The 12,334-nt window shown below is 46.5% G+C and overlaps 2 protein-coding genes across 3 annotated transcripts in view; one reads left to right on the top strand and one right to left on the bottom strand.

Moving 5' to 3' along the window:
- The window catches only part of IQCK (IQ motif containing K), a 148,761-nt gene extending 146,077 nt beyond the window's left edge, over window positions 1–2,684 (top strand). The window contains exon 12 of the mRNA XM_011976071.1: window positions 713–2,684. Within this exon, the coding sequence (XP_011831461.1) occupies window positions 713–774 (62 nt within the window). The 3' untranslated portion in view covers window positions 775–2,684. The remainder of the gene's footprint in view (window positions 1–712) is intronic.
- A 511-nt stretch (window positions 2,685–3,195) lies between these two features.
- GPRC5B (G protein-coupled receptor, class C, group 5, member B) overlaps window positions 3,196–12,334 on the bottom strand; it is a 28,784-nt gene continuing 19,645 nt past the window's right edge. For both annotated transcript variants that reach the window (XM_011976070.1, XM_011976069.1), the window contains exons 3-4: window positions 6,064–6,200; window positions 3,196–4,772 (exon numbers count right to left, since the gene is read on the bottom strand). In XM_011976070.1, the coding sequence (XP_011831460.1) occupies window positions 4,728–4,772; window positions 6,064–6,200 (182 nt within the window). In that variant the 3' untranslated portion in view covers window positions 3,196–4,727. The remainder of the gene's footprint in view (window positions 4,773–6,063; window positions 6,201–12,334) is intronic.

The following is a 12,334-nucleotide window of genomic DNA, read 5'->3' as shown; positions in this document are numbered from 1 at the left end:
GCCTGGCTCAAACCACCTTTCAAGACATTCACATATGGGCAAGCAGCACTTGGACACTCCAGGCAAAGATGTATTAAAAGAGAGGGTCTTTCCAAAAGGACCCCTACCACACCCACTAAGGGACTGGGTTTCCATATTTAACTGGGGAGAGGCTTTTATCTGTTGGGATTAATTCCCCTTACACACAGAGCCATGCCCTGTATATGGAGCTAACTTTCCTGTTTGGCAGACACAGGAAATCACTGAGATCAGGTTCTTGGTCCAGACCACGACATAAGAGAAAAGATTTTCTCTGACCTTTGCGTTGACCCCAGTGATACCCTGAGTTTTCCATTTTGGGTGGCTGGAGAACAGGGTGTGTGGTGACAGATGGGTTTGAGTGGAGAGCCTGGAATCTGTCATCGTCTTTAGTAAAATTGCCTTCCTTCAGTACCCTGACCGGCAAAGCACACTTCTGACCTCTTTCTGAACTGAATTAAGAATGGCCATGAACAGTCCGGGAAGTGGTTTTGAACTTTCAGGTGCTGTCCTTAGAGCACAATGGGCCTGTGTTCTTCCCCGTGGATCCATGGGGCCGGAACCATGAATAGCAGGCGCACAGTGGGTTTTAGTGCAACTGACCTTGTCCACACATCAGAGTTTCCGGTTTCCCAATGACAAGCCTGTCTATGTATGTAAATGGATCCTGACTTTCCCTTTCTTTTCTTTGCAGTGAAATGCAAAATGGAGGACGATGTGGTACCTGCAGGCAAAATGAAAATTCCATCATCTTAACCACAGCTAAGATGTATCTTTGCCCATTCGAGCACAAGTTACCTCGTGCAAGGAAAATGTCCAAAGTATGCTTTCTCTCTTGTGATTTCTTTAACAAGACTTGGAACATATGAAAATGGAATCTTTTCTGTACAAGACAGGATTCACTGCAAACAAGCTTTAGTGCAAATAGTTTAGAAAAGAAAGGACCAGTCTTTACTTTCTGCATTATCCTCACATTTTATTCATTCATCCAGATTATTTCTTCAGTGCCTCAGGAGTATCCTTCTACACCAGCTGCTGTTAAAATGTACAATGAACTCTAGTCCCAAGGGATACAGAAATGCTCTTATTACCAGTTTTCCCACTCTTGGCCGCTTTTGCAAAGATCTGTATTCTAATTTAAGTCCCCAACCTCTGAATTTGGTTTTAAGTTTACCTAGTGACTGACCACTCTTTTTATAACAACAGACCTTATACTTATGATCATTTCCAAAGGAGACCACCCCTTAACTTTTACTGCAAACCCAACAAGATGAGACACTTAAACCCAGACAGATGTAACAAAGGATTTCTGTTGTCTGAGTCCCAGAGTATTATATAGAAAGTTTCTGCTTTTATGGGTAAATAAGCTTATTATCTTAATTTGTTCTGTGGTTTGCCGTTAACCAAGATTCTCTCATTTAAAATGCCACAGACTGAGCCTCAGGGCAGATCCGAAAGCCTAGTAGTTAGTTGCATTGAGTTGTTTTCACAAGCTACCACACGTCTTAAGTAAATAGTAAAGCCTTTATTTTTGTGTTAAGAACAGCATTTTGAAAATAAAACCTATCTGCCCATGCTTTACAACCTTTTAAATTTGTAATATTTATATAGTCATGTATGGTACATATTGATTGTCTTGAAATTTCTTTAACTTCTTTTTTATAAGTATGCAACAGTCAGCCAGGGGGAAGATAAAGTTACATTATAAAACACACATTAATGCATTTAATAAATATATATTATCTATCAAAAATGAGCCTTAGCTCTTCATCAATTAATAAAAAGCACCTGCTGAGGACTCCTGTAAGCTGGTATCATCATTGCATCATTGGATTATAAAAGCCACAATGCTCCCTTTCAGCTTGGGGTTTGGCCTGAGGCGTTCAACTCAGCCTTGGCCAACCAAGACCACCACCCGAATTCACCCTTGTTCAGTGGGCCCTGACGGCATCTGGGCTAAAAAAAAAAAAAAAAAAAGCACTGGGTGCTCAACTTCCAACAACCGGATCTTCAACTCTGGAAACCCTGGAGATGCACAGAACTTCCCAGTTTGTAAGCTGTCAGAGCTGAACCCCTCTCTTCCCACCCTCCATCTCCAGTGGGGAGAAATCCAGGCTAGAACGACAATTTTCTATTAAAAGGGGGGACAAGAGTGGCTGTTATAGTCCCAAAGCGATGTTAATAACCAGACACGGAACGATTTGTGCTTACAATGAGAGATTTTGATCACAGATGCTCTCCTTCCAGGTCGTTTTCCCTAAACAAGTCTTGTTTACACAAACAGATCTTAAAGAGAGGTGCCATTTAATTTTGTCTTTAAACCTTGCTCCACGGGGGGCAGCTGGCTGCTACAGTCTTGGCAAAGATGCCTCTTGGTACTTTTCAGGTGAAGTCATTAGAAAAAGAACAGCTCTCTCCCTTCTCCCCTCACTCCCACCTCCGCCCCCATTATGAAGGGGTTCAGCCCACTCTCAACCTTAAAAGCCAAAATAAAACAAAACCCTAAGTGCAATAACAGATCAGATTTAAAAGGGGCGTAAAGGTCTCATTAAGTGAGGCTTCCCATGGCTCAAAGATGGCTCTGTTCTTAGGTTGGGGAAGCGTGACTTTCCATGGCAGCCATTTGTGCTGTGCTCACCTTATATGCTTGGACAATAAAGAACTTAGAAAACGAACGTGTGAATTGCTCCATCGTGTGAATGGTATCAGAAAGCTCCAAAGGACTCCAGAGAGCGGGGGTGAGTAACCATTTCCTGGCACGAGAATGTGTAATGCTGTCGTTTTTCACCGGACGGGACCGAGGTGTTTGAAGACTTCTTTCTTTTCAGAACACCAGGTCTGCATGCAACCGCCTCCCCCCCCCACCCCAGGTCCTAGCTTCATTCCCTCCCACCCCTCCCCAGGACTCTTACGTTTTCAGTCCACGCCATGACTGGAACGGGATTCTCTAGAAGCAAGCACATGCTCTGGGCAGAGGCGGGGTGCTTCCGGGGAGGTCAGGTGGGGGCGGCATTCTGGGGCCATGCGTTTTCTTCCCCATGCGTGGTAACACAAGGAAATGCACTAGCTGTTAAGGAAAACTCCAAGAAGGGCCACACAGGGAAGGCCAGATTGGCCTTATTTTCCCCAATGCTTTGAAAGGATGGGGTGGGGAGGGGAGACAGCAGAGACTAGGGCCTTGAGAAGTATCAAAAGGTTTATTAAAACATACTCAGCTCAGACGTACTGGCTTATGAAGAGGTCAGTCCTCCCCCGGCCCCCAAACACTAACCTTTTTCATTTTTCTTTAAAGGTTAAAGGCTTATGGGTAGTTTGATAGAAAAAGCAATGTAGTGATTAGAGTATCTGCAGAAGGACCCACCCTCATGTATACATTCCATGCCGTCAGGTTAAAACTCTTTGCTTTGAATCGATGCTAGAGGTTATGCTGGCCAAACAGTGCAGAGAACATGGGGGCTTTGAATGGCCGAGATGTTCAAAATGCTAAATAACAAAGGAATGACTTGCTCAGGACAGATGGAAACCATGACAGAAACAATGGGCTTGAAAAAGGGCCGTTTTCATGGAACCTGCAGAAAAACCAAAACAAAATATTCCCCATACCGTCCAAAAGCAACAAGAAACCCTCATGTGATCCATTCCACCCGGGAACTTTCACCATATCAACGGAAAGGACCCGCGGTGTCACTGCTTGCAAGGCAGCGGGAGGTCATCTCTGCATCCTAGTGGGCACCCCGGAAGCCCTACTAGGTGACATCATCACAGAAAACCTGCCGTGGTGCCTGCCTTCCAACCTGCCTCCTGGAGGTGCTTTCAGCTGGTGACCGCATTGGAGCTCTTGAAATGAACAAGGGAATAAAACTGGGAAAGGGTTTGGAGAAACACCCGTAAGTGTAGGAACAGGGCGAGATGATCAAGGGAAGAAGGGACTGCTGCCCCAAGCCAGAATATTTCTATGGCTCTACAAGGGAAGGGGGTGGGGCCTGTGTTCTTGCCATAGATGCTAGAGCAAGAGCCCCATAGAAGGAACAGTGGTTGATCACTTTCCAAATGTGATGGTCACTTCATCTCCCAGAGGGCCTCTTCTTTGGCACATGCCAGGGTCCCTCCACCTCTACTGGCTATAAAGCTCACCCCACGATTCAGTTGGGCCTTGCCTTGGAATCCCGCCCACTACCTCAACTCTCTTGACCCCCCTGAAATGTGCAAACCACCAGGCAAGCCGGTGGCAAAGTCCCCATTTGTCCTCCTCAACGCAACGGTCATCTCCAAGAGGCCACCTGGGGTCCAGCACTTGCTGGGGAGGGGTGACAGAGTGGGAGCCCCCCACCTCCAACCAACACCAGCCTGGCCCACCAGCTGTGAATTTGGTTCTGTTCTACCCCCAGAGGATGAAACAGTCTTCCCAGCCACATTTTCGAGTGAGCCTAATACTATTTGCAATTAGCTTTGCTTTAGTTTGCGGGGATTGAGGTTGGTCTGGTATTACGTGTCTGTGTGTGTGGCAGGGGAGGGGCGGGCAGTCGGTGTTAGCTTTTCAGTTCGTCAGTGTTCACATTTACACGAAATCCCCTTGGCTAGGATTTCCAAATTTCCTGGCTGTGAGGCGGCCTGGTTCGGCTACTGTTACCGATTTCTCCCTCAAGAAAGACACAGCCAGGGAGGGAAATCGGTAAGAGAGATTCTGATTCTCTGGAACTTAAAGTCTTTCACCAAAGGTGTCTTCCTGTGTGACTTGGCGGAGCAGTTGGGATCTGGAATAACACATAAGGATAACACACTGAGAACTCTGTGCTTTGCAAAATCAACATTAGAAACCGATGCGTAAACAACGTGGCAAAAATAAGTTACCTTGCTTTTACCTAGGTGGGCCGACTAATCCCAGGAGAGGCAGCAATGACTGTGTGTCATGCTGCTGTGGTTCTTGGGAAGCCCAGCTCCCTTTTCTAGAATCATCCACCCCCAAGGAATGTAAGTTCAACTCATTCACTTTCTGTCTTGACTATTTTTTCACACACCGGCCTTGAAGGAAGCAGGAGGGCTTAAGAGTGACGGATGGGGGCTTTTCTAACCATATTTATTATAACACACAGGCCGAATGCTTGTGAATCAGGCTTTTCTTGGCACGGGACAATAAAACAGCCCAGTGGTTGGCAGGGGGTTTTAAGAATGCAAATCTGTGATTCTGTCTTTGAGCCTGTTCCAAACCAATGCAAACCAATGCCTAGCATACCATTCAAAAGGCCAGGAAAACCTAAATTCCCTCTAGAGATCAAAGACCATCCCTAATTTACATCAAAAGAAAAAAAAAAAAGAATGTTCAGGTTGAGTTATGGAGTTGGAACATGATATAAAGAATGGAAACCCAATTTACACATGTAAACTGGCTCAGGCCTTGTTTCTGAAAGAAGCATGTAGCTATGTTTGGAAATTAAATGTGGGGATGAGAGTGCATCTTTGGATTGCTGGAGAAACAAAATAATGTCATTCCACCGAGGCAAACGTAAACAATGACAATTCTGCTGAAGGTCTGTTTGGCATCAGATAGTAGTAAACCTGCTTCTGTGTTTGAGGGAGAGAAATAGTAACTCCTTCAATTTCTTAAGACTTCTCTTAGGGAATGGGAGAACCTGGTACCCAGCTCGGGGGAATCAACAGAGGGGTGACTGGGGACCTTAAACTAGGTTGGATGTCAGCAAAATCTGCTAGGGGCGCTCCCTCATTCTAGGCTTTTTCCAAGAGTCACCTCCCAGGGACAAAGCTGGGGCACTGCATCACGAAAGCCAAATAATTCAGTTGGTGCAACAAGGATTAGGAACTCTTTCAAACGAATCTACAGATGGTTTTCTAAATAGAGGTGGGTATCCCGTGTGTGGAGAAAGGGGGTAGAAAGGGAAAGAAGAAAAAAGCATTGCATGCGTTTGAGCTGCGGTCCTTGCAGGCCACATGAGCAGCCTCCACGGAGGAGTATGTCCCTGTTGAAGCTGCTCCCCCACACCGTAGACTCCTAGGCTTCCTACCCCCACATCACATCTTGATACTTACAGTGCCACCGTTGAGCACGACGGCCATCTCAGTTGGCTGATACACGTTGCTTCTAAACGGAGCGCTGGGTCTTTTCCCCAAGCTGCCACTCGGTCTTTTTCCCAAGCTGCCGTTGGGAAATCCTGCTGTTCGGAGAGCTGGGGGAGGGAGGGATTGGCAAGACAACATCACCAAAAAAAAGACACAATTTTGTTTTCTTCCTCTGCAACACCACCACGCTGCGGGCACCCCCATCCACCCAGCCCAGTGGCTCCTCCCCTTTGTCACAAGCCTGATTCAAAACAAAAGTCACAAAGGGGCTTTGTTCTCAGGCTCTCTAGGAGCCTGACCCATCTCAGTGGGTTTGGGAAAAGCTGCTGTAGAGACCAGGGGAAGGAGGCTCATGGTTGGGCCTGTAGCCTCCCCCAAGTCACGCAGCCACTGCAGGCCATGAGTGACAGGCGCCTTCTCACTACAGAAAGCCATTCGTGTAAAGTTCAGCATCACGCTACTCAGAACTGCTCGCTGTTTCTGCACACACACTGAGAAGGAAGCTGCTAAGAATCTTCACTGGAAAGTGACCAGGGATGAGAACAGGGAGACTCTAACCACACGTGTAGGGTTATTCCAAACAAGAATAAAAGGGAGACCTAAAGCCAAGACGGCATGTCGGCACTTTTTCCCTCTGAAAGATGGGTAGAACCAGTGTTTCTTATATACCGTACTTTTAGAGATTTGAACTTCCTTTTCGTTAAAGAAAAACTAACGTGAAAAGACATGGAGGAATCTTTAAAAAAAAAGGTAGAAGCCAGGTGCAGTGACTCAAGCCTGTAATCCCTAATCCTAGCATTTTGGGAGGCCAAGGTGGGTGGATCACTTGAGGTCAGGAGTTCCAGACCAGCCTGGCCAACATGGCAAAAACCCCTCTTTACTAACAATACAAAAATTAGCCAGGTGTGGTGGTGCGCACCTGTAATTCCAGCTACTCGAGAGGCTGCGGCATAAGAAGCGCTTAAACCTGGGAGGTAAAGGTTGCAGTGAGCCAAGATTGCACCGCTGCACTCCAGTGTGGGTGACAGAGTGAAACGGTGTCTCAAAAACAGAAAAGTCTTCCCTGAAGGGAGCCACTTTTTTTGCTAAAAAGCAACAAGAGAGTTTGTTCTTGTTTTTTGTTTGTTTGTGTGTTTGTTTTGCAAATTACTTGGGGCAGGGACCAAAATCAACTTAGTTATACAGTTAAGCTTTACAGAGTGCCAACCAGGAGCCAGGCACTGTGCAACGTACTTTCTATACATTAACCATTAACTCATTTCATTTTCTTCCTTTCTTTTTAACTCATTTCATTTTCATCACATGATAGGTCCTTTTTTTTTTTTTTTTTGACAAGCTCTCACTGTTGTCCAGGCTAGAATGCAGTGGCACGATCATAGTTCACTGCAGCCTTGGACTCCCAGGCTCAAGCGATCCTCCTGCCTCAACCTCCTGAGTAGCTGGGACTACAGACACACGCCACAATGCCTGGATAATTTTTTAATATATTTTTTGTACAGATGGGGTCTCACTTTGCTGCCCAGGCTGACTATATGTACTTTCATTATTTCCACTTTGCTTGGGGCACAGAGAGGTTAAGTAACTTGCCCAAGGTCACACAGTTGGTAAGGGGTACAGTCAGCATTGGGACCCAGGCAAGGAATCTGTGTTCTTTTTTTTTTTTTTTGAGACAGAGTCTCGCTCTGTCACCCAGGCTGGAGTGCAGTGGCATAATCTCAGCTCACTGCAAGCTCCGCCTCCCAGATTCAAGCGATTCTCGGGCCTCAGCCACCTAAGTAGCTGGGACCACAAGCACGTGCCACCATGCCCAGCTAATTTTTGTGTTTTTAGTAGAGACGGGGTTTCGCCATGTTGGCCAACCTGGTCTCCAACTCCTGACCTCAAGTGATCCAACCACCTTGGCCTCCCAAAGTGCTGGGATTACAGGAATGAGCCACCGTGCCCGGCCAGCATTCGATTCTTATAGAAGCTCAAACCCTATTGAGAATTGTGGATGCGAGGGATCTAGGTTGCGCGTTCCTTATGAGAATCTAATGCTTGATGATCTAAGGTGGAACAGTTTCATCCTGAAACTGCCCCCCAACCCCCCCAACCTTGGTCCATGGAAAGATTGTCTTCCATGAAACCAGTCCCTGGTGCCAAAAAGGTTGGGGGCAGCTGCTTTGGCCTACTCACATTGAATTTTTTTATTACTTGCAACTTACTTCAAGAAGCCCAACTAACACCGTACCCAGACCTGGGCCAGAGAGAAGGGCAAGCAAGGCTCACCCATCTTGCTTAGGACCTCTCCTAAGACAAGGAGGTCCCATTAGGAATCAAAGCTCAAATGGCTGAATGCCAGCCTTTTCTTGCATAGACCCTGCATGTGATGCTAGGCTGGCCTTGCCCCCAAAGCCAACTTGGGGCCTTCCAGCAAGAAGCAAAAGGTCATTTTAAATAGGCCTTGGCCCTAATGAGATCTGAGAGCCCAAAGTCCCTAATAGAGGAAAGAACACTTTTCTTTCTTGCTCTGTTGAAAGTGAACATTTCATGTGCCTTGTTAACGCTTTCCAAGATGTGATCCGAGGTGCTACATCTCTCAGTGTATTTTAATCTTTTATCACATACCTTATGCCTTGTTGATACTTACTAATAAGCAGCAGGTGAGGTTGTGTATATCTGAGGTCTCACTCAGTGGAAGGATATAGGGCATGGAGGCTTCTGGGGCTTGGCAAAACCACAGGCCAGCCTGGAAAATGCCCTTCCCACCACATGAGCATGTCAGGGATGGACTCTCAAAGGAAGAGAGCCCAAAAGGCTAAAATGCAAGAGAAACTGGGCCAACCATAGCTCCTCGGCACCGGCTATTCTGTGAGACCCAAAAGCTCAAGGATAAGGCCTCTGCCGCATGGGGCCTGGTTCCTAAAATACAAGCTGGCTGAGGTCAGCACCAAAGATGCCAACAGCTGTTCCTCCTGTGGTAAGGGAGCATGCCAGTCCCCAGCCAGCAAAGCAAGGGTTTCTAGAACAAAGGCCATCTAGCCAGGACTCCAATTTAGCCTTTCTGTGGGAGTTTTGCCCGGTCTCATAGGAATTTTTTTTTTTTTGAATCAGGGTCTCTGCCTCAGGCTGGGGTACAGTGCGTGAATATGGCTCACTGCAGCCTCGACCTCCCTAGCTCAAGTCACCCTCTCACCTCAGCCTCCCAAGTAGCAGGGACTACAGGCACACGCCACCATGCCTGGCTTATTTTTATATTTTTTTTGTAGAGACAGGGTCTCCCTATGTTGCTCTGGCTGGTCTCTAAATTTCTGAGCTCAAGTAATTCTCCTGCCTCAGCCTCCCAAAGAGCTGGGATACAGTTGTGAGCCACTGCGCCCAGCTTCATGTGAATTTTGGTGGACACACATTTGGGATGATTCAAAAGAAGGCTATTTTTAAAAAAGTCTGACAACACCCAGGATTGCTGAAGAGGTGAAGAGATGGGGCTTTGATGCATTTATCAAGGGGAAGAGCAGTCCACTGGTCTACCTTTCTGGGGTGCCATCTGGCAGTATGTACATTAATTCCTCACTTAATGCCATCAGAAGGTTCTTGAAAACTGCAGCTTAAGTGAAGGAACGTACAAGAGGTCCTTGAATAGTGTCATTGTTTTGCTAGTGAAATTGATCAGGAAAAAGACTGGTTTTATTACACATCATTTCACTTAAAGTCAGTTTGCAAGAACCTGCTAATAATGTCAAGTGAAGATTTACTGTATCAAGATTTGAAGTGCAGACTCTTTAACCCATATCTAGAAAATCTTTTTGCAAGGAGTGAATTGATTAAAAGCCTGAAGATGAATGCATAAGAATGTTCATTGCAGCACTGTTTATCATCAAGAGACAGAAGCAGGCAGAAGATTCACCAGCTGAAGATCAAAAAATTAAGTAACAGGGCCTAATGGCAAGCTCTGCATCATTGAAAGGAGACTGTAGCTCTGCAGTTACTGATCTGCAGTTACCTCCGTAACACTGATTTAAAGTAAGCACGCTGAAGAACATCACTCAGACCAGTGGTTTCAACCTGGTTATATCTGAGAATCACTTGGAGAGCTTAGAAAACACCTAATCCCAAACTCAGACTTAATCACAATTGAGCAAGCATTGTTTTTGTTTGTTTGTTTGTTTGTTTGAGATGGAGTCTCACTCTGTCGCCCACGCTGGAGTGCAGTGGCACGATCTCAGCTCACCGCAACCTCCGTTTCCCAGGTTCAAGCAATTCTGCCTCAGCCTCCCGAGTAGCTGGGATTACAGGCATGTGCCACCATGCCCGGCTAATTTTTTTGTATTTTTAGTAGAGACGGGGTTTCACCATATTGGCCAGGCTGGTCTCGAACTCCTGACCTTGTGATCCACCCGCCTCGGCCTCCCAAAGTGCTGGGACTGCACCCGGCCAAGCACTGGTAATTTTTTAAAGCAGCCCAAGTGATTGTAATGTGTAGCCTGGTTAAGAAGCACTCTGCCCTATTGTGTGTGAGTGTGGAAGCAAACCGTTGCCCCTGGGCAAAGGGATTTTAAGCAATTTTTGTTTATTATTGTTTTTTATTTTTATTTTTCATTTGAGATAAAGTCTCCCTTTGTCACCCAGGCTTGGGTGCAGTGACGCGATCTCAGCTCACTGTAACCTCCGCCTCCCCGGTTCAAGCGATTCTCCCATTCTCCTACCTCAGCCTCCCGAGCGAGTACCTGGGATTACAGGCATGCACCACCATGCCCAGCTATTTATTATTATCATTTTTTTTTGGATTTTTAGTAGAGACAGGGGTGTCACCATGTTGCCCAGGGTGGTCTCCAACTTTTGAGCTGAAGCAATCTGCCCGCCTCAGCCTCCCAAAGTGCTGGGATTACAGGTGTGAGCCACTGCACCTGGCTATTATTTTTACTTGTTGAACCTACATGATTCCGCTGATTCTGTATGATTATTGTTGCTTATTTGCCACCAAGAAGGAGTAATAAAGGTATTTTTGTTTTGGAAAAGAAAGAGGGGAATGAAAAGACAACTTCCTTGGCTTTGGAATGTGTCACTGTGAAACAGATGTGAAACAGATAAGGTGGGCGGCACCTCCAGACTCTCCATCACCCCTGCACCAGCCCCAGCTCTGCGGACACCAACCTGGGTCCCAGAGCCCTTGCGTCTCTGGATCTTACCTGGCTATAAAGTCTTGGCTGCATTTTTACAAGAAAGGATGTAAGTAATGGAATTCAGGAAACCAACTTCTCTTCCTGCTCTGCCGTGTATTTATAGCTTACGCTTGAACAAGCTGCCTGACATCCCTGGGCTCAGTTTTCCACTCTGTAAAATGGGTCTGATAGTCCTCATCTTTCCAAATGCACAGAGTTGTCCTGACACCTCAAGTGAGACGTGCGGCGCTTAAGTGCTTTATGAAGAGGAGGGTAATTCCATGGCACAGGGGTCAGGCATGTGGCCTCTGGAGCTATCCCGCCTGGGTTCAAACTCTTGGCTCTGCCTGGATTTAAACTCTGCCTCTGCCTGGGTTCAAATTCCGGCTCTGCCTCTTGGGCAAACTGCTTAGCCTCTCTGTGCCTCAGTTTCCTATCTGCAAATCAGAACTCATGGAGTTACTGCAGAGATTAAAAGAGATCAGTCACTAAAATGCTCGGAATGATACTGGGCCCCCAGGAAGCCCCCAGCAGAGGTTAGTTATCTTACACTGTAAAGGTCATAATACTTGGGTAACTCTGGCATCGTGGTTTTACTTCAAGAAAATGGAACCATCATGTTCAACAACACACTGGTTCTTCACCTTTTGGGGTCATGGGTGGCTTTGAGAATCTGACAAAGCCATAGAACAATCCCTAGAGAAACATATGTTAAAACCTCTTCTCCAGTGTGATGATATTAGATGGTAGAGCCTTTGGGAGGTGATAAGGCCATCAGGATGGAGCCTTCATGAATGAGATTCATGTCCTTATAAAAGAGGCTCCATGGCCGGGCGCAGGAGCTCATGTCTGTAATCCCAGCACTTTGGGAGACCGAAGCGGGCAGATCACAAGGTCAGGAGTTTGAGACCATACTGGCCAACATAGTGAAACCCCGTCTCTACTAAAAATACAAAAATTAGCCGGGTGTGGTGGCACGCACATCTTGAGTGTCCATCTCAAGTAGTCCCAGCTACTTAGGAGGCTGAGGCAGCAGAATTGCTTGAACCCAGGAGGTGGAGGTTGCAGTGAGCTGAGACCACACCATTGCACTCCAGCCC

The sequence above is a fragment of the Mandrillus leucophaeus genome, unplaced genomic scaffold (genome assembly GCF_000951045.1).
Source record: "Mandrillus leucophaeus isolate KB7577 unplaced genomic scaffold, Mleu.le_1.0 Scaffold162, whole genome shotgun sequence".
NCBI lineage: Eukaryota > Metazoa > Chordata > Mammalia > Primates > Cercopithecidae > Mandrillus > Mandrillus leucophaeus.
Note: the sequence above shows the minus strand (reverse complement) of the source record. Positions and strands in the feature narration are given on the sequence as shown.